Genomic DNA, 20,886 nt, shown 5'->3' on the forward strand with positions numbered 1-20,886 from the left:
TCATAGAACATAGATATAGCCCTATGGATGAGAGAAAGTAAATGATTTATCATATGTCAAAGTTACTCTTCAAAATATTTAATGTTTCGAAAACAGGATCTAAATATTGATAGTTAAGGTAACATCATGAACCTAATATAAATACTACCAAATGTTGTATTAAAGAGCTATGTTATAAGAAAAATAAAGAAAGCTGGAAATCATTAATAATAAATTATATGTGTGGGTTGTGCAAGAATTGGACTCTAATCATAGAAAGGTCTGGGTTGGCATCTTGGCAAAACTTTGGGAAAAATTAATAAACAATGTAATTAATAAAAATAAAATCTTAAATCATATGTGTATAGCATTTAATAATGTCCCACTTAAACCAATGATTTACACTACAAAACTACTAGTTTGAAAAAAGATAAGGACTTTAGTGGAAATCTTTGAGTTTATAAAATCACAAATCTAATGTTAGCTTCAATTCGATTTCTCTCTCGAATGAGTTTATATCTATTTTTAATTTAAATTTATGAACTTAAAAATGGCCACATAAGCTATCAAGTGCAAAGAATATTACTTCATCATAGTATGCGTCATTGAAATTGTTTTAAATCACTTTGATTTGTAGCATTTGCCAATTACCATGGTATAAATACTAAGAAGTATATGAAATTTTTATATTATTCAAGTATCTTTATCAAATTAGTTATTGTTGCAAATTTTATTTTAAAATAAGATAGAATATTCATTTATTTTTGGAGTATGAAAGCAATAATAGCACTCCCATTCTTAAAAATGGGTCTCAATTCCTATATCTTAACTAGACTGCAACACTGAAAGAATAGCCTTGGGGATGATTGGAATATAGTCAGAAAATTCATACAGATCCAATGATTTGCTCATAATTGTTATATACTCATAAAGTATAGTCCTTCATTTAGCTATCTGACTAGCTCTTCCAACTGTCCCTGTTTTGTGAATACCATTATGATATTTTTAAAAATGTGTTTTCAGGTACATATTTAATGATATCCTGGTAAACTCATTCTGCAAACCAACAAGCAAATAAACAAACAAAAAATGTCCTAATTTACAGTATTTTCTTACTTCAGTGTTGTAAATCCTCTCACGATTTCCAATTCAAGCTATCATGATAGCACTGAATGCAAAGCTCTAGAGATGTATGCAGCATATCTTAGTGAGTTGGTAGTGTAAGCTGGTTCCAGTGGAACACTGTGATGAATAAATATTGCCTCAAGTATGTTTTTATTCTAATAGTCTATCAAAATATCTAGGGACTTTTTTCTGTAGGTTCCAATACATTTAATTAAAGACAATGACAGTGTCTAAGTTTAATGTAATTAAAAGATTTAAGCAATAACAGGCAACCCTAATTATTAAACTATGAAATAACAGAAAAACACTTTTCAAATAAGTATTTATTTAGAGTATAAATAGGATAGGTTGAACCTACTTTATGATAAAAAATAATGCTCTTTATAAACAATATTGCTGAAAACTTGCAAACTTGGATGTAGAAAATACAAATGAGTATCATCTAATTAATAAATGAAAATTATCATTTTGAATCAAGCTGTAACATTTTACTGAAGGAAACTAATCAAATATAAACTCTATGGGCCATTAGATAGATCTGTAAAGTTTATTATTTTAAAATGCTTCTGATGTAAAAAGGTGAAGACAGTAACTAGGACAGAAGTTGGCACATTTTTCTGTAAAGGGTCAAAGAGCATTTTTTTTTAGGCTATGTAGACCATATAATCTCCTTTGTGAATACAGTTCTGCTATTGTGGAAAAGGATCCATGTTCAATATGTAAATTAATGACTGGCTATGCTCCAATAAAACAATATTTATGGAAACAGGCAGCAGATGGATTTGGTCCTTGGATCGTCCATAGTTTGTTGACCTGACTTACATTAGCATGTACTGAATCATCTGATGTTTTTATGATTTAAATATAAATTCTCTTGGTATTTATGAAATGTTAATTCCTACAATCAGTGTTTTTAAATCTAATATTGCCCCAGTCAATAAAAAATCTTGACTAATTACAGTTTCTTAAACAAGATATTCCCATAGCAAACCAATTGCCAAAAGGACACACAATTGAAAAAAATACAGTTGAGAATATATTTTCTTTTATATTACTGTATCAAAATTTCACAATTAACCACAAGAAAAAGTATTCCTAGGCAGTAGAAGAAGAGAAAATGTGTATATTAAATTAATATATACTTATTATGAGTTCATTTATTTTAATTTACTTTGAAATCTTTATTCTTACCTTCTATAAGTCTCCCTGTCTGTTCTGCACATCCCCCAGGAAGAATCTTGGCAATATAGGCTCCAATTTCTCCACTATGTCCAGGGATTTCTTTACCACCCACAATTCTAATTCCTAATCCATTACCTGTATTAAACAATTAATAAATTATTATTAATAATTTAAGGAATGATAACAGTTGTCACAAGTTATAAGGTGCACAAAAAGTGGGATTTGGTACGCAGAAGTTAATTATGACCTGTGTATTAGAACTGGACACCAGTAACAAGGACATTATTCTGATTTCAATTATAGTTTATATAAAATAGAACTTTCTGGAATCTTGGTAGGATCAAAAATGATTAACCTGATATTAACAATTTTTTTTTAATTCATCCATATTTAGCAATATACTAAGGGTTTGTCTATTATGAACAGATATTTTGTAAAAATTTTGTATGAGAATGTTCCCAGTATAAGAAACTCTTGAGCATATGATTTACTTATGAAACTGAGGAGAATTTTGTCTATAAAAAGGTAGTAATGGCTATCATAAATTGGGAAGTTATAATTCAAACATACAAGTAATTGAGTGAAAACAATCGATAAAATGAAAACATAATTATAACATGAATTATTATTCATTTTTCAGCCTTAATTCATTAGATAATATTGTCTGTACATTAACATGGCACTTACTACAAGGCACAATAAAATTATTCTTGACTGATGAACAACTGAGTAAGCTGTTCTTTATTCCACAGAACAGATTTTTCTGTAATTAGTCACATGAAAAAGAAAGATGGAGAATAAATATCATAAGAAATATAATTGAGATAGAAAAGGAGTATTGGTATTTTAAGTTTATATATTTTTTAAATAAGCTAAAAATTGGTAAGTATATGCAGATATATTTTTGTTACAAATGCCAAGGAGATTTTAAAGTGAAAGTATTTTTAAAAAGCAGAAGTGTTTTCTTTTATTGAAAATATAGTTAATTAGCTCTTTAAATTAAAATACATTCCATTCAGTGATTAAAGTACCAATTTCAACTTTCAAAATCTCCAAATTTTAAAAGCCATCTCTCTTTCAAATCCAGTACCAACACAGTTCAAACATTCAACAAGTAGTAGCACTGAATTATGAAACCTTTCTGTCATTTATCAAGTAGGGATATGTTTTAGTAAAACACGGTTTCTTATTTCCAGGTGATAGTTTCAAATGAATTGCCTCCCTCTTTCTCTTCTGCCCTCTCCTCTCCTCTCCTCTCCTCTCCTCTCCTCTCCTCTCCTCTCCTCTCCTCTCCTCTCCTCTCCTCTCCTCTCCTCTCCTCTCCTCTCCTCTCCTCTCCTCTCCTCTCCTCTCCTCTCCTCTCCTCTCCTCTCCCCTCCCCTCCCCTCCCCTCCCCTCCCCTCCCCTCCCCTCCCCTCCCCTCCCCTCCCCTCCCCTCCCCTCCCCTCCCCTCCCTTCCCCTCCCCTCTCCTCCTTCCCTTTTCCCCCCACTTATCTTCCCCTAATTTTCTACTACCTGACCACCTCTATCTACTTTTTCATAAGGTTAAGTGTTCTAATGATTTAGCCTCAAAACAAAAACAAATTAGCTATACACTTCTAAATTCCTCTGGTGCCACTGTGAAGATTTCTGTCACAAATTTCTTGGTCCACTGTTATCATTCTTAGTACAGAGTAATTTATGACACAAATTTAATATAACTGAATGAATTCAGAACATCATCTAGTATATAATTTAGTCTCAACTAAGTCTGAGTAGAGACTTAGTTGAGTTCTTAGATATTAGCCTTTAATTATTCACTAGGAATGATTGTAAGACATCAGATAAATGTATTAAAGGGTAGCAGATGAAATAAGTTTTTGCCAGTCTTCATTAAATTAGTTTAGCCTATGTTTTGAGTATAATAAGGATATTTTAGAAATCACAAAATGAGAATTTTAAAATAGCTGGAAGTAATTAAAAGATTATTTCATGGAATGTATCTGTAAACAAATAAAAATAGATGATAATCAAAGATTTGGTTTCACTTTCCATGGCTGAATCACTCACAAGCTGTAATTCATTACTTGGTAAAGATTTTAAAAAACCCCACACAGATATTAAATTTCTAATGTGGTCAGTACATTCACATCAATTTTAAGTCATGGCTAGTCTGAAATCCCAAAAGATGATTCATGAGATTTCCTTAGTGCTAAGGTATATGTTCAAGACCATGCTTTAAATCAAACTCATCATAATTTATGCTAGAGTGTAGGAGAGAAATCTAGAGTAAGGTAAAGAAGTGTGCTCAGGGAATTAGTTTTACTTATTTATTTTTAAGCTTAAAACTAGAATATACATGTTGCCCATGAAAAATATTTTCAGCACTATATATGATATGATGCAGTCTTATGATTAGAATCTATAAATAGAATTGTTACACCCTGTAAAGGTATAGCTAAAAAGTCAGTTGTAAAACTTCAAAATATATTAATTAGAATGTTACTACTTTTAAAAATGTGATTATAATTTTATCCTGTAGATGAAAATGTCTTGAGAGTTAAGTTGGGTCTTTAGTGCCATTTGATTTTTAGTGACTGAGCACATTCTAAAACCCTGTACTAAAGGATTGGTGATAGTAAACTATAATTATATCTATCTTAACAGGTAGCAAAACAATAATTATTTAATTTTGTAAAATACAACCTTACACTAGTGAATTCAACTACTCAAAACATTTTCTACATATACTTTATCACCCTCAGCATTATTGGTAAAATGGGAGTAATATAAAGTCATGACAATATTATGAGAAATGAGAATATATATATACACACACACACACATATGTACTACTTCAGGCACATAGTAAATTTTCAAAAATTACTGTGCTACTTGTTAATATTGCTGTGGTTGCTACTATCATTTTTCATGTACATAATAAAGTAGCATAGAAATAAAAATTTTAAAATTGTATTTAACATTCAATAGCTGCACTTTGATATTTTATGTATTAAACATAGATAAAATGAACAAAAATGCTTTTATAAAAATAAAATCCTAAATCCCAGCTCAAATCCCAAAAGTAGAATTTTAATAAAAGATTTAATAAACTCATGAAACATTAATTAACATTTAACTTAAACGTTTAGATCTAAATGGTCCTTGGTAAGTAATGTTTATATTATCATTTTCAAATTTTGATAAGTTTTTATCAATAACAACTTTGTCTGCTTCTCTGCTTCTCTTTCATCTAGAATCATTGTTAAAAATGCTTTGTCAGTTATATTCCATAAAAACGCATTGATCTTGCTCTTGAGGTTATAGTATGGCACAGTAGAGAGATCAATGTTACTACAGAGAACACAGGAGCTTCAGCAAAGAGATTATCAAAAGTTATGTAATTTCACAGTATATAAGCATAGATGTGGTTAAGAAAGTCTTACAGGGAAATCTAAATTTCAAAAGTCCTTTACAGTATATAGGGAATAAGAGAAGTTCAATGATAAAAATAGCAAAATCATTAAGAAAAAGTATTACATTAATAACCTTAGGATAAAATTTTAAATGCATTTGATATTTTCAAGACTCTATGTATGTTATAATTTATGTGATAAATATATTATTATGTAGTTAGTTTTAAAGTTCTGGTCCAAAATGGTAGAATAGGAGGCTCCTGAATTCACCTCATCCCATGAACATACCAAATGAACAGTTAATGTGGAGCAATTCCCTTTCAAAGAAACCCAGAAACTAGCTGAGTGATTCCTACACATCAGGTGAATGAGATAATATCCACATCAAAACAGTTTTTGGCACATCCTAAACTACTGGGAGCCATTAAATATAAGTAAGAAAGCTTGGGCAATCACAGATTTGAAATACAACTAAGCTCTTGGGCCAGGATAAATAATAATATTCAACACCTACATGAGACCATTCCATCAAAACTGGGAGAGGTGGCTGTTTTATTCAGGTACAGAAACCAACACAGAGAAGGAAAGAAATGTGTTTCAAGCTAAACAAGATACAACTCCAGAAAAAGATCTTAATGATAAGTTATTTATTAGAAAAAAAAATTCAAAATAATTTGAATGATGCTCACCAACATTAGGAGACTGATGGATGAACAAAGTGAAAATTTCAACAAAACGATAGAAAATATAAGCATGTACCAGAGCTAATAATATAATAACTGAACTGCAAAATCACAAAGGAGGGTCTCAACAATAGACTAGAGAAGTAGAAGAAAGAAAGAATAAGTAAAGCTGAATACACAATAGTGGGATTCATCCAAATAGAGGAGCAAAAAGGAAAAGAATGAGGTAGATGTTGTGCTTGCATCCACCCAAGACCACATTAAAATTATAACTAAACTATAGAACAACTATCTTTGAGATCGGCCTGAAGAGGAGCTGAACAGAGTCCTGTAATTAAAAAGATATACTGGAGAAGACAGGTTGAGACTGGTAGGAGGGGTAGAAACAGAATATTTAGGCTCTACACTCATGGTATGGTGCTTAAAAAATAGGAATATCTTGGCTGCGAAGGTCGCCCCCTTCAGGTGCAAGGGTTGCCAGCCCCATACCAGGCTCTCCAGTCCAAGGTTGGAAAAGTCCCCATAACTTCTGGCTTGGAAAACCAGTGGGGGTTGTGGCTGAGTGAGATGGAGGGCTACTAGAGTCCCAGGTATTCCTCTTAAAGGGCATGTACATGGATTTACTCATTGACATACTTGTTCTGAGTGACAGCACTGGGGTAGCAGCTTGAAAAGCATCAGTGACATTCAGAGAAGAACTGAATTGTCTGGCTTCAGGAAGAGGTCCAGAAGGGCAGCTTTCTCCCAAACAGAAGTGCTAGTAGAAGTCATTGTTTCTTTGCTGAGCCTTTACCCCTGCCCAGGCTGCAGGCACAGATGGGCACCAAGTCTGAATCTTCATCAACCTGGATGATGATACTGTTGGCCCCACCCACATGATTTCTTGAGAACCACTCCCTGCCCCATATCACCCAACATGCAAGTCCACCTAAGCTGCTTCTATATATATATATTTTTCCCCATACAAACAGCCTGTGTTGGCTCATGGTTCAGACTTCTCCAAAATTTTTCAAAAGTTCACAAACCCTAAACAAGCAGTATCTGGCCTCAGTATGCCCTCTATCTCTTGCTAAGTGCCCCCGAGCTTAGCATTATTGGCATCCAGCCTCAGTTTGCAACTTAGCTTTTCCCAGGTGCCTCCAAGCTCAGCACAAGTGGTAACCATGTTTAGATCACTTTGTAGGTCATACCAGGTGGTCTGGGCTGGGCATAGGCAGTGGCTAACCCTGACCTACACCAGAGGCCTTCCCAAGGCCCCAGAACCAATAGACCTGGTGGCCAGCTTCATATCATATCATAGCACCAATCACTTCCACAAATGACACATGCAAAGGGCGAACTCAACAGGCACCCTACTAAAGCGAATCCTGCTCTGTGGAGTTAGCCCCTGCACAACAACTCCTCTGCTATAGTCATGGCTATTCTGCACAGCTGGTTAGCCTGAAGTTCAGTTCTTCCCATTGACTTGCTATCAGCAATAAAGACTCAACTACAACAGGAAGACACCCACAATCCATACGAGGGACACACCTGGAGTACTCAGATACAGTTACCAGAGAGACTGTGCCATTGAGCCCTACAGAATACCTACTACATAAGACCACTCAAATAAGACCAAGAGATGTAGCGGATCTATCTAATAGATAGAAACAAATATAAGGAGTAAGCCAATATGAGAAGAAAAGAAGCATGTTCCAAAAGAAAGAATAGAACAGATATTCAGAAAAAGAACTAAATAAAATGGAGACAAGAAATCTATCAGATGCAGAATTCAAAACATTGATTATAAGGATGCTCAATGAACTTAGGGGAAGAGTAGATGAACTCAGTGAGAATTTAAACAAAGAGATAGGAAACATAAAAACAGAGTTAGGAAACATAAAAAGGAACCAATCAGAAATGAAGACTACAATAACTAAAATGAAGAATACACTGGAGGAGACTAAAAGTAGATTAGATGAAGCAGAGAATCAAATCAACAATTTGGAAGATAAGGTAGCAGCAACACTCAATCAGAACAGAAAAAAAAGAAGAATGAAAAAAAAAAGAGTATAGTTTAAGAGATCTCTGGGACAACATCAAGCATAACAACATTCACATTATAGGGGTACCAGATGCAGAAGAGAGACAGCAAATAATTAAAAACCTATTTAAAAAATATAGATAGAAAATTTCCCTAACCTGGTGAGGGACAAAGACATGTAAGTCCAGGATCCACAGAGAGTCTCAAACAAGATGAACTCAAAGAAGCCCACATCAAGACACATCCGAGTTAAAATGCCAAAGGTTAAAGACAAAGAGAGAATCTTAAAAACAGAAAAAGTAGTTAATTACTTATAAGAGAGATCCCATAAAACTGTCAGCTGATGTCTCAACAGAAAATTTGCAGGCCAGAAGAGATTGGAATGAAATATTCAAGTGATATAAAGCAAGGACCAACAAACGAATTACTCTACCTACCCAGCAAAGCTATTTGTTAAAACTGAAGGACAGATAAAAAGCTTCTCAGACACAAAAAAGCTAAAGGAGTTCATCACTACTGAAATATAATTACAAAAAATGTTAAAGGAACTTCTTTAAGACGGAAAAAAATTATGAAAAGTAAAATAGCAATAGCTACATACCTATAAATAATTACTTTAAATGTAAATGGATTAAATGTTCCAATGAAAATACATAGGGTGTCTGAATGGATAAGAAAATAAAACCCATACATATGCTGTCTACAAGAGACTCACTTCAGTTTGAAAGACACACACAGACTGAAAGTAAAGGAATGGAAAAAGATATTTCCTGAAAATGGAAGGCTATAATAAGAGAAAGAAGGGCACACAATTGTACTCTGCATATTTATCCAAAAAGCCTAAAATATTAATTCAAAAAGACATATGCATCCCTATGTTCAATGCAGTGTTATTTACAATAGTCAAAATATGAAAGCAACCAAAGTGTCCATTGATATGACAAATGGAAAAAGAAGTTGTGGTACATAGGTACAATTGAATATGACTCAACTATAAAAAGAGTGAAATCTTGCCATTTACAACAACATGGATGGACATAGAGGATATTATGCTAAGTGAAATGTCAGACAGAGAAAGACAAATATCATATGACGTCACTTATATATGGAATCTAAAAAAAACCCAAATAAGTGAACAAACAAAACAGAAACAAATTCATAGATACAGAGAACATTTTAATGGTTGTCAGATAGTAGGGGGTTGAGGAGATGAGTGAAAAAGTGAATAGATTAAGATGAGCAAACTGCCAGTTATAAAAATAGTCATGAGAATGTAAAGTATAGCATAAGGACTAAAGTCAATGATATTGTAATAACTATGTATAGTTTCAGATGGGTACTAGATTTATTGGGGTGAACATTTCATAAGTTAGATAAATAGATAAATAGATAGATAGCTAGCTAGATGATAGATAAAAATGGAATATTATTCAGCCATGAGGAAAAGGAAACCCTGCCATTTGGGACAAACTAGATGGAACTTGAGGGCATTAGGCTCAGTGAAATAAGCCAGACAGAGAAAGATAAAGGCTTGGGGTGAGGGAAGTAAGGAGTGGTTGGTAAATGTATACAAACTTTTAGCAAAAGGTCTGATGTAAAACATGACTATAGTTGTTAACACTGTATTGTATGCTTGATATTCGCTAAAAGAATGCAACAGATATTCTTGTACATGCAAAAAAAGATAAATATATGAGGTGATAAATACATTAATAAACTAGATGGAGGGAACGCTTTCACAATATATTCATAAATCAAATCATCATGATGTACACTTAATATATCTTACAATATTATAAATCCTGTATTCCCCAATAGAGCTGAAATAAAAAATAAACTGAAAAAATAAATGCGAGCATACTAAAAATGTCTTTATATTTGCATTTAAATTTGCAGTTTAAATCTTATTTTATATATTTATTAACATTACATTAAAAGCTGTGGTGTTTTAAAGTATTACTAAGAATGTTTTTATTTTCATCATTAAAATAATATGTAAAGTGTTTTGATGTTGTAATTAGAACATTAAGTTTAGACAAAATTAAAATACTTATTTCAACACTATCCTATGCTATATCTAAGAATCAAGGAAAGAAAAGTTTATCAGTGAACATATCACGGTCTTTAAATTAATAAAGGTTATTATCCATAATAAAGTTATCATAGAATAAAGATATATTGTATAGTTTGGTAATGTCATTGGCTGGTTTAAAGAAAAAGGTAGATTATCTATATAAATGTTAATGCTAATGAAGTACTAAGGCTAATGGAAAAGTCCCTGAAGAACAATTCAGTTAAATCTATTTTTATAGTTTACATGTTAACTATACTCCTGAGTAAGGTTGTGAAAGTTTATTTTTATACTCTCTCACCCACTAATTTCTACATTATACAAAATTAAAAAATTCTTATAAATACACTAAGCATATCAATCGCCTTAAGAGCAATCCAAAGATTGTTTCAGTAACATCAAAATGGCAAAAACATATTCATCCCAAATCTAATCTGACTGTAAACCTGAGCATGCAAATTACAAGCTCGGCTATTCCCATGAGCTTTTTTTCTAATCTATCCAATTGCTGTATAGCACCCTTTTTCCTAGTTTTCATTTATTTATTTGTTTGTTGTTTGTTTATTTGTTTATTTAATGTCTATAGCACCTGGTATTCCTAGGTAGTCTCCCATCTAAGTACTAACCAGGCCTGACCTGATCCTGCTTAGCATCTGAGATCAGATGGAATCAGGCTTGTTCAGGGTGGCATGGTCGCAGACCTTTTTCCTAGTTTTGAGTATGTATCCTTTACATACATAAAAGGTTTGAAGATAACATTTTATCTCATTTTCATGAATGAAAGTTCACACTTGTCTTTTCTAATGTAATGTTAGTTGGAATAATGTTAAGGTAAAAATGTTACATAGTGCTTAAAGCATGTATGATACTATTTATACTCACACCATATTGGACAAGATAGGTCCGAACTTAAATACAAATTTATTTCCTGGAGGCACCATGCTCCCTAATTTCAAGTAATATTACAGAGCTATAGTAATCAAAACTATGGTATTGGCATAAAAACTGACATATAGATAAATGGAACAGAATAGAGTAAAAAAAAATAAACCCACACGTATATGGTCAATTAATTTACAATGAAGGAACCATGAATATACAATGAGAAAAGGTGGTTTCTTCAATAGTGTTGGGAAAATTAGACAGTCACATGCAAAAAAAATAAAATGATCTTTATCTTATAACATAGATAAAAATTCACTCAAAGTATATTAAAAATTTGAATGTAAGACTTGAAACCATAAAACTCCTAGAAGAAAACAAACAATAAGCTCCTTGATATCAGTCTTGGCAGTGCTATTTTGGATTTGCCAGCAAAGGCAAAAAAAGAAAAATAAGTGAAAACACACCAAATTAAAAAACTTCTGTACAGCAAAGGAAAGAAATGAAAAGGCAACTGATGAAATAAAATATATGCAAATAATAGTTTATAAAGGGTTAATGTCCAAAATATATAAAGAACTCATATGGTAGCAAAAAATCAAACAACCTGATTAAAAATGGGCAAAGGATATGAATAGACGTTTTTTATGAAGAAGATATATAGATGGTCAATAGGTACATAAAAGTTGCTCAGCATCACTAATCATCAGGGAAATGAAAATCAAAACACAGTGAGATATCACCTCCACCTGTTCGAATGGCTATCATCAAAAAATAAATAACAAGTGTTGGTGAGGATGTGGAGTAAAGAGAACCCTAGTGCACTGTTCATGGGGATGTAAACTGGTGCAGCTAATACATAAAACAGTATGGAGTTTCATCAAAAAATTTAAAGGAGCATTACCATATGACCCAGCAATTTTACTTCTGAATATTTATCTGAATAAAATGAAAATGCTAATTCAAAAAGATATATGCACTCCCATATTCATTGCAGCATTATTTACAAAAGCCAACTAAGTTCATCAACAGATATAGAGAAAGAAAATGTGGTATACATAATGGAATATTATTGAGACATAAAAAAAGGGAAATTTTGTTATTTCTGCCTCATGAATGAACTTTTAAAGCTTTATGCTAAGAGAAAGAAGTCAGTCAGAGAAAAACAAATACTGTCCTATCTTAATATATGTGAACTCTAATAAAGCCCCCAGAAAACCAAAACCAACCAACCAAACAAAACAAACAAAAAACAAACAAACAAACAAAACCCAAAACGAGTTAATAAAAACAAAAAATAGACTGGTGATTGCCAGAGGTGGGAGGGTATGGGGTGTGAGAAATAAATGAAAGAGGTTTAAAAGTACAAACCTCCAATTACAAACTAATAATAAATCGTGGGGATGTACAGCATGGTGATTATATTCATATTACATTATATATTTAAAGTGGCTAAGAGTGTAACAGTTTTTGTCATAAGAATAAAACTTTTGTAACTAACATGGTGATAAATGTTAATTAGATTTATTGTGGTGATCATTTCCCAATACGTACAACTATGGAATCATTATATTATACACCTGAAACTAATATAATATTTCAACTACATCTAAATAAAAACAATTTTTGCATTTAGCCATACTTAAGGCCCAAAACAAAATGATTATTTTATATAAAAGTAGATGTTTAAAATTATAAGATAGGGTCAGCTTATAGATAGGGCTTTAACAGTGACTTGTATAGCTACTGATATTATTACTGTCAGGCCAGGACTGAGTGTGGGGTCATGTACCACATGCATTAAAGAAAGTTGTTGTATTGGAGGAGACACTTATGTAACCCTATAATGTCATTGGAAATGAAATACTTTAATTTCACATTAGTCTAAAGCTATAATGTGCTCTCCAAAATAAATGTCTGTTTTATTTAAAAGATAATGCTATTCAAATTCAAAATTGAGTGTTAAGTGTTCTTTTTGAACTTCTGAACATAATAGAAGATTGTGGCAGACATACACTATTGTGACTCTTAATGAGTCACATTCTGTACTCCCTCTGAGTACAAGTAGAACTTGTGACTTGTTTCAACCCAATAAGATTTGATAAAGGTGATGTGATAGTCACTACCATGCTATTATATAAGACTCCATCTTAGCCAGCTAGAATGAGATCACTGCCGGCCTTGAAGGAGTAAAGTGCCACATGAAAGAAAGCCTGTGAGAGGGCTACATGGCAAGGAATGGGGGCTGGGGAGTGTTTCTAGATGCTGAGAGTGGCCACCAGCTGAGAACCAGCAAGAAAACCAAGAACTTTGTCTCACAACTTGGAGGGACTCAGCCAACAACCATGTGAGTTTGGAAGATGACCCCTAAGCTCCAGAAAAGAATGCAGCCTGGCTAATGCAGATTACAGCCTTGTGAGATCCTGCCCCAGTTAAGCCATGCGTAGATTCTTGAGCCATAAAAACTGTGAGATAAATATGCATTGTTTTAAGCCATTAAACTTGTGGTAATTAGTGACACATCAATAAAAAAATCAATACAGAGATGAAAGTTGTATTTTGAGTTTTTTGTGCATGTAATACATATGGACTTTCTCTTGGTAGCAAAACTTATGGAACATTTGTATTTCAACATTACCACAGTGATTGAGCAGTGATAGAGGGTAGGACTGAAGGGGAAATATGCCATGAAAAAAATAACCTTTTGCCTTTCATAAACAAAGAGGAATGAATAAAGACTAAATGAAACCCAAATGCCTGTTTTTCCCCAAGTTGGGCTAATGTAGCAATGATAATGTTAAAAATAGATTTATATTGTATTCCGTGTTTAGAAAATGTCTTTAAAATTACATTAACTCATTGAATCCTAAAGTCAAAAGAACAAATAAAAACCTTCTATGAGGAAAATGAAGCTTTGTGAGGTTAAGTGCTCAAGGCAACACCTAATGTGTGGGAAAGTCAGAATGGTGCCCACAGTCTCATTACAAATGAGTGACTTAGCCATGCGTCTCCTGTCTGGTTAGTGCACGTACTTGGTTGAGAATCAGAAAGGATGGGTTTGAGAGTAGCATATCCAGCCCTTCCTTCATTCATCCAGTTGTGGAGAGGACAGTGATGGGAGAGATTGCAATCTGACTATTAAATGGAGAGATTACCAAGATAGAATAAAAATCAGGAGATTGCATCTCTCAGTCAAGACTGAGGAGAGAAACGTTTCTTGTTTAGGCGGCCCACAAATCATACAGTATGATTTAATGTGTGGCTGTAACTGATTAGTTGGGAAAGATTATGTTTACTTTGTCAATATAATTTCAATTTTTTAATTGATGAATATATTTCTATTTCTTTTTTTTATGTCTTTATCAAACATTACAAAGATAAAATCATTACTTTTTTAGAATTAGTTTATATTATTCATGTATTTTAGCATTTATATTACAAATATGAATTGTTATAGCTGTTAAATGAATAAGTAATTGGATTAATACTTATATATCTTAATATGAAAATATATAAAGAACAAACATACAATCCTGGTAGTATAATTATTATAATTACCACTATTTTGGGGAAGAGTTGAGGAACTGCTTTGAAGAAAAAAGTCCTGAATTTGCTGAGTCACTTTAAGGTTATAAATAAAATCCAGTTATCCAGATTATTTTTGTACTCTAGGTGAAACTTGTTCTCATTTAAACCAATTAGTTACTGTGAAGGGAATATTCAATATAGTTCGATAGCTTCTATCTTCCTATATTATTCATGGGATAGTTTTCAAAGAGTTATTTAATATAATTATTTTGGTTATTTTCATTACTCTATTAAAAATGATTAGTACTACCTGGAATAAACAAAAATGTTACATGTTGTTAGGTTACCAAACTAAGAATATTCAAACAGTCCAGTGAAATTATGCTTTAAACAAAAAATGAATTGCTTTTATTTATTTCACCTCATTTTCTGTTATATTAGAGTTATTAAACTTTAATTGTCAAATATCTCAAAACATATGACTTTGTACTAACGAATTCAGGGAGAGAAGAAAAAGAAAGTAACTAACATTTCCAGAGTTTCTTCTATGTGTCTTAAACTGTTTCTTTTTTTCTTTCTCTACAACTTTTCATGTTAAGTACTATACATTACCATTTCAGGACATAAAGGTATGAATCAAGAAAAAAAAAAGACACTAATCTTAACTTTATGTTCTGAAATGGACATGAAGTTAAGATTAGTGTCTTTTTTTTCTTGATTCCCACATCCTTGTTCTTTCTATACACTTTCACTCATTGCTCTAATTGTCAAGAAAATTTTCTAGAAGATCAATATACATGCTCACTCCTTTAATTAAATATCATTTCTTATTGCCCAGTTTTCCATGGCCAATTCATGTACATTTTACACTTATACCCTTAAATTTCACATTAATATTATCACTTATCCTTCTCTCCTTTAGGGTGAACATCTTGAATGTCTTCATCCTCTCTTCACAGAATCGATTAATTAATTTAATTTTATTAAGAGTACATAGAAAAATGTACTCAGAAGCAAAGCCTATAATGTCACTTCCTTAGTGAGAACACAATTGTGCAATCAATATTTGTTCTGACAGATGTCAGCAGAAGTAACGATGTTAACGTAGAAGTAGTCCTGATGATAAATGTTTCCTGTTACTGAGGAAATGAATGCAGGAGTTCACTAAAATTTACCAGGAAGAAATTATGATTTTAGAAGAAATTCAATCTGAACTTTATTTCTAGAGTTTTACACTTAGTTAATTCCTAAAAATAATTTGAGAGGCTTATACTGAGAATCATATCATATATAACTGCATTGTTAAAAAAAATAAAAAGCCATCCTGAACGGGGAAGGAGGAATTTTGGTGTCAGGGTCTACTTCACAGGATCTGTTCAGTTCCCCAGATGTTCTAGTAGTTAGGTTAGAACACACATGTTCTCAAGGTGACAGTTACACTTTTTCTTGGTCTCCCATGAGAAGCAGAAGAGATGACAATTGTTTTAACTTTCTATTTCTAAGACTTGAACTGATATGAAAAAAATAGTTTTCTCCTGAAATGTTCACACAGATGATGTTAGAGAGATATGAAATGGGTATTAGCCATACTTCATCTAAACCACATGGTGCAGCTCACCCCATTCTTGCCTCAGTTATCTTTATTTGTTATACTCTATTTGAGGACAGCAATGCAGTCTCAGGAAAAGGTAATCGAACTTATTTAAAAAAACTAGTGTACCTTTTTCATTATGGTTAGTCTTCTTTCAGAATTCAACTTTGAAACAAACAACAATTAAAAAAAAAAAAAACCTCACAAAGGAAGCTATATTTTCCATGCTTTCAAGGATGCCCATACTGCTTATCAAATTAAATTGAGACTGTTTATTTGTCTACTTAGTTCATCATGATCTGGCCATTACCTTTGTTCTTGTTATATACTCTGTAGCATAGCAAAACAAAACAAAAATACCCAAATAACAATAATCTGCTCTCCAGTATTAAATAGATATGTCATTCAAAGGACATAACAGTGCTAATTATGGTCTAAAGCCTAAAATTGATTTGACATTATGTGTTGCCTCAATAAATGATAAAATTAGGAGGGCCTTGAATGGCCTAACCATAAAATCCCCTCCCTACTCTAATGAATAAGGTCCCCTTGCCAAACAGCTCTCCTTATCAACAGTATCAGGTGAGGTTCCTGGTTCCTGCTTATCCCTGAGTAAGTGGGTTTCAGTTTCCTGCCAGTCCACAGAATTATTCAACCAAGTCCATCATATCTTCTTGTGAGAACCAGGGGGCACTCTAACTTTGGATACTAAAAAGCCTGCCTCTCACACTCCAGGTATTTTATTCTATTCCTGTGTGCAACCCCCACACTGCCCTGCATATGTGGTGTCCTGCTCCCTCCTGCTTTGCATAGATATGACTAATAAACTGCTGCAGATCACACATGTCCAGTGTCAGGTGTGTGTTTGGTCTTCCACATAACCCTGGGATGGGAATCTCTCTCTCACAATCCATGTGAATAGCAGGCAATTAAGCTTTTAAATATAGAACAAAATATCAACCTGATAATTAACCAAATAAATAATATTTAAAAGTGTTATTTAATTTTGGCTTCTGAAGTAAGTTAAAATATTTTTTTCCCTTAAATTTGTATCATTTTAAATTCCTAAAATGAACAGCAAATGAAAAACTACATTCTGGGATTGGGAATGTAAATTGGTAGAACTCTTCAGGTAAGAAATTTGACAAGATGTCTAAGAAACATCCAAAATATCCCTTCCTTTTTACTTAGTAATTTTACTTCTGGGAATATATTTTAAAGAAATAATAAACATTGTGGTAGTAGTTTTTCATTGTGGCATTGTTTATAATAATACTCAAAAAAGGGAAGACAGAGTAATGTCCAACAATTGGAAAAAGATTGGAGTAAATATATAATAAATATATTATAAATATATAATATACAATATAATAAAAACCAGTAATGGAACACATTTGTAAAGAATTTTTGATGTAATAGGAAAATGCCTTCCTCAGGCAATTTGTACTAAATTAAAAATACGTATGAAAATTACATTACAATGTACCCTCAACTTTTAGTGTATGTGTACATGGACATAAAGAAAAGAAGAAAGGAAAGAAAATATAAATTGTAAAATAATTATGGCTTTTATTTTCCTCTTTATACTTTTCCCTAATATATTTTGCAGAAGATCTCTTCTCTCTCTCTGTCCATCAATAGACATACACAGTAATTTTATGTATACCTATAAAGAAAAGGGTCGAGAATGACAGGTGCATTTAGCTACTGGCAGATGAGAACTAGATGGGAGGTTTGCCTTTGATGGGAGGAAAAAGAGAAATAAAAATCTTCATGAGAAAATGGGGGGAAACATTTTATCTACTCCATTGATAAAGTTCTTTAAGCAAATGAAAAAATACAGTACAAAAATCATACATGTACATACATGTATTCATAATTTGTTGCATATATTTTAATTTTTAATACATAGTTTATTGTATTCATTGTTTCATGTGTATTAGTTCCACTTCAAATATCTTGCAAATTCTTGGAATCAGAGTTCTTGTCATAGGCTTTTCCTATATCTGCCTCATATCTAGTGTAAGGTTAAATCTATACGCAATATGAAATATCTAGTTATGTATAGTGGAAGAAAGATAGTTCTTTATTGTAACTCATCTTTCTGTAATTTCATATTATTTGAAAATTTTTAAAGTATATTTAACAGAGAAGGCAGTTAATTTGTGTTTTCAGTATTTTCATTGAGGTGGAACATGAGGGTTTTTTCTTTTTTTACTAATCTGCCGATCATAATATTATATTTTCAAGAAATACTGGATAAGACATATAGAACTAGTCTTACCACCTAGAAGAATCTATTTAGAATCTAAATACAGAGAAATATCAAAATCACTTCTATCTGAAGTTCATAGATTTTCATTGTAAATACTCAAAGTAATAAAAAAAAAAAAAGAAGATGACAGTATTTGGTGGAAATACTTAAACTTCCAAATTATTTCAGAAGCAAATAGAATACTTCCAAGTGCAAAGCAAACAATACGATTATATTTATATCTTAAGCCCTTAACATATTTAAGATTTTATATTTTTTCTTAGTATTTTGCATATATAATTTCTTTGGTTGCATATTGGGGAAATATAATGACCGATCGACTTATGTAAATAAGGTCATATTACAAATGTAAGAATTCCCTTTAAAAAAACTTACCCAAATATAAACCAGAGCCAGTGAGAAGGTTCATTTGCTGTGTGTATGTATGTATGCAATGCATGCATGTAAATTTCCTCCTCTTCTTTAAAAATATGAAAATATAATCCACTCATAACGTACTACTGGTGTTTGAAATTTCTATTGATATGTAGAAGGAAGTGGAAAGTTGGCTTTTCTTAAACACTTCTGCTCAGTTTTTTAAAAATTTTAGGCTAAAAATCCCTTCCAGTGAGTTTTAAAGAAAGGAAGGGGAGAAAAGAATTCTATAGCAGTCTCTGTATCATTGTCACAACTAGTCACCAAACTTCTTTAAGAGCAAAACAAGAATGTTTGCTCTCATTACTCTGTTAAACATTGAACAGCAACATCTGGCAGAGCACTAAGGAAAAAAAATATATTAAATGTATCCTCATTGAAATGAAAGACATAAAACTGTCTTTTTTTGCAGATGACATAATTCATAATCTTGCATGTAGAAAATCCTAAGGATTTCACATACACACACACAAACACACACATACACACATAAAACTATTAGAACTAAAAACATTAGCAAGAGTACATATACAAAAAGTACACATGCAAAAACCATTGCATTTCCATAAAATGGAATAAATAATCCAAAACTGAAAGTAGAAAAAAAAAATATGACTCCATTCATGGTAGCATCAAATAATAATTTGGGGACATTTAACGAAAAAAAAATGCTAGTTTTGTACTTTCAAACTATAAAACTTTATTAAAAGAAGTTAAGTAGATCTAAGTAAATCAAAATGTAGTACATGTTCATGGTTAGAAGACCCGATATTGTTAAGACAGCAGCCTCTCAAATTTGATCTATAATTTCAATGTAAACCCTATCATAATCCCAGCAGGCTGATACTTTTATGGAAATTAAAAGGATCTAGAAGAGCCAAAACTATTTCTAAAATAAACAGTTGAAGGGCTGACACTACCAGATTATAAAATTTACTATAAAACTATAACAAGCAAGAGAGTGTAGCACTGGTGAAATAAGTTAGGCATTTAGTCAAATAAAACAGAACTAAGAATCCAGAAATAAATTTTTGTATTAAAGGTAGATTAATTTTAACAAAGATGCCAAGATAATTTTATGGAAAAAAAATTTAAACAAAAGTTGATACAATTAGGTATTCACTTGTGGTTCAAAAAATGAACTTGGTTAGACTCTGCCTCATACCATATATAGAAATCAACATAATATAGGTCTAAAGCTTTTGGTATAAAACACAAGAGAAAATTTTTGTGACTTTGGGATAGTTCTTAATATGCAACATGGTCCATTAAGAAAAAAATATTGATAACTTAAAATGTAAAACTTTTCCTTTTAAATACACCTTTAAGAAAATAAAAAGACAAGACACAGATCTGAAGAAAATATCTGTGCATCATATATCTAATAAAGGCCTTATATCCATATATATATATATATATAAAGAATGTTTACAACTCAGTAAGAAGACAAATAACCAAATAAAGAATGGGCAAAAGATCTGAATAGACATTTTGCCAAAGAAGATATACACATTGCTTATAACCACCTGAAAATATGTTCATTATCCTAAGTCATTAGGAAAATACAATTTAAAACAATGAGATATATTCACACCCACCCCAAAAGACAGACATTACTAAGCGTTGGCAATGACATGAAGAAAATGAGACCCTCAGACATTGCAGGCAAGAAACATGGTGCACTCACCTTGGAAAACTATTTGTCTTTTTCTTAAAGAATTAGAAAGACATTTGCCA

At 32.0% G+C, this 20,886-nt stretch overlaps 1 protein-coding gene across 4 annotated transcripts in view; it reads right to left on the bottom strand.

Annotated features, from left to right (window-relative positions):
* The window catches only part of PCLO (piccolo presynaptic cytomatrix protein), a 353,044-nt gene that overhangs the window by 105,230 nt on the left and 226,928 nt on the right, over positions 1–20,886 (bottom strand). For all 4 annotated transcript variants that reach the window (XM_016162724.2, XM_036230302.1, XM_036230303.1 and 1 more), the window contains exon 10: positions 2,296–2,421. In XM_016162724.2, coding sequence (XP_016018210.2) covers positions 2,296–2,421 — 126 coding nt within the window. The remainder of the gene's footprint in view (positions 1–2,295; positions 2,422–20,886) is intronic.

This window comes from Rousettus aegyptiacus, unplaced genomic scaffold, assembly GCF_014176215.1.
Source record: "Rousettus aegyptiacus isolate mRouAeg1 unplaced genomic scaffold, mRouAeg1.p scaffold_m13_p_13, whole genome shotgun sequence".
Lineage (NCBI taxonomy): Eukaryota > Metazoa > Chordata > Mammalia > Chiroptera > Pteropodidae > Rousettus > Rousettus aegyptiacus.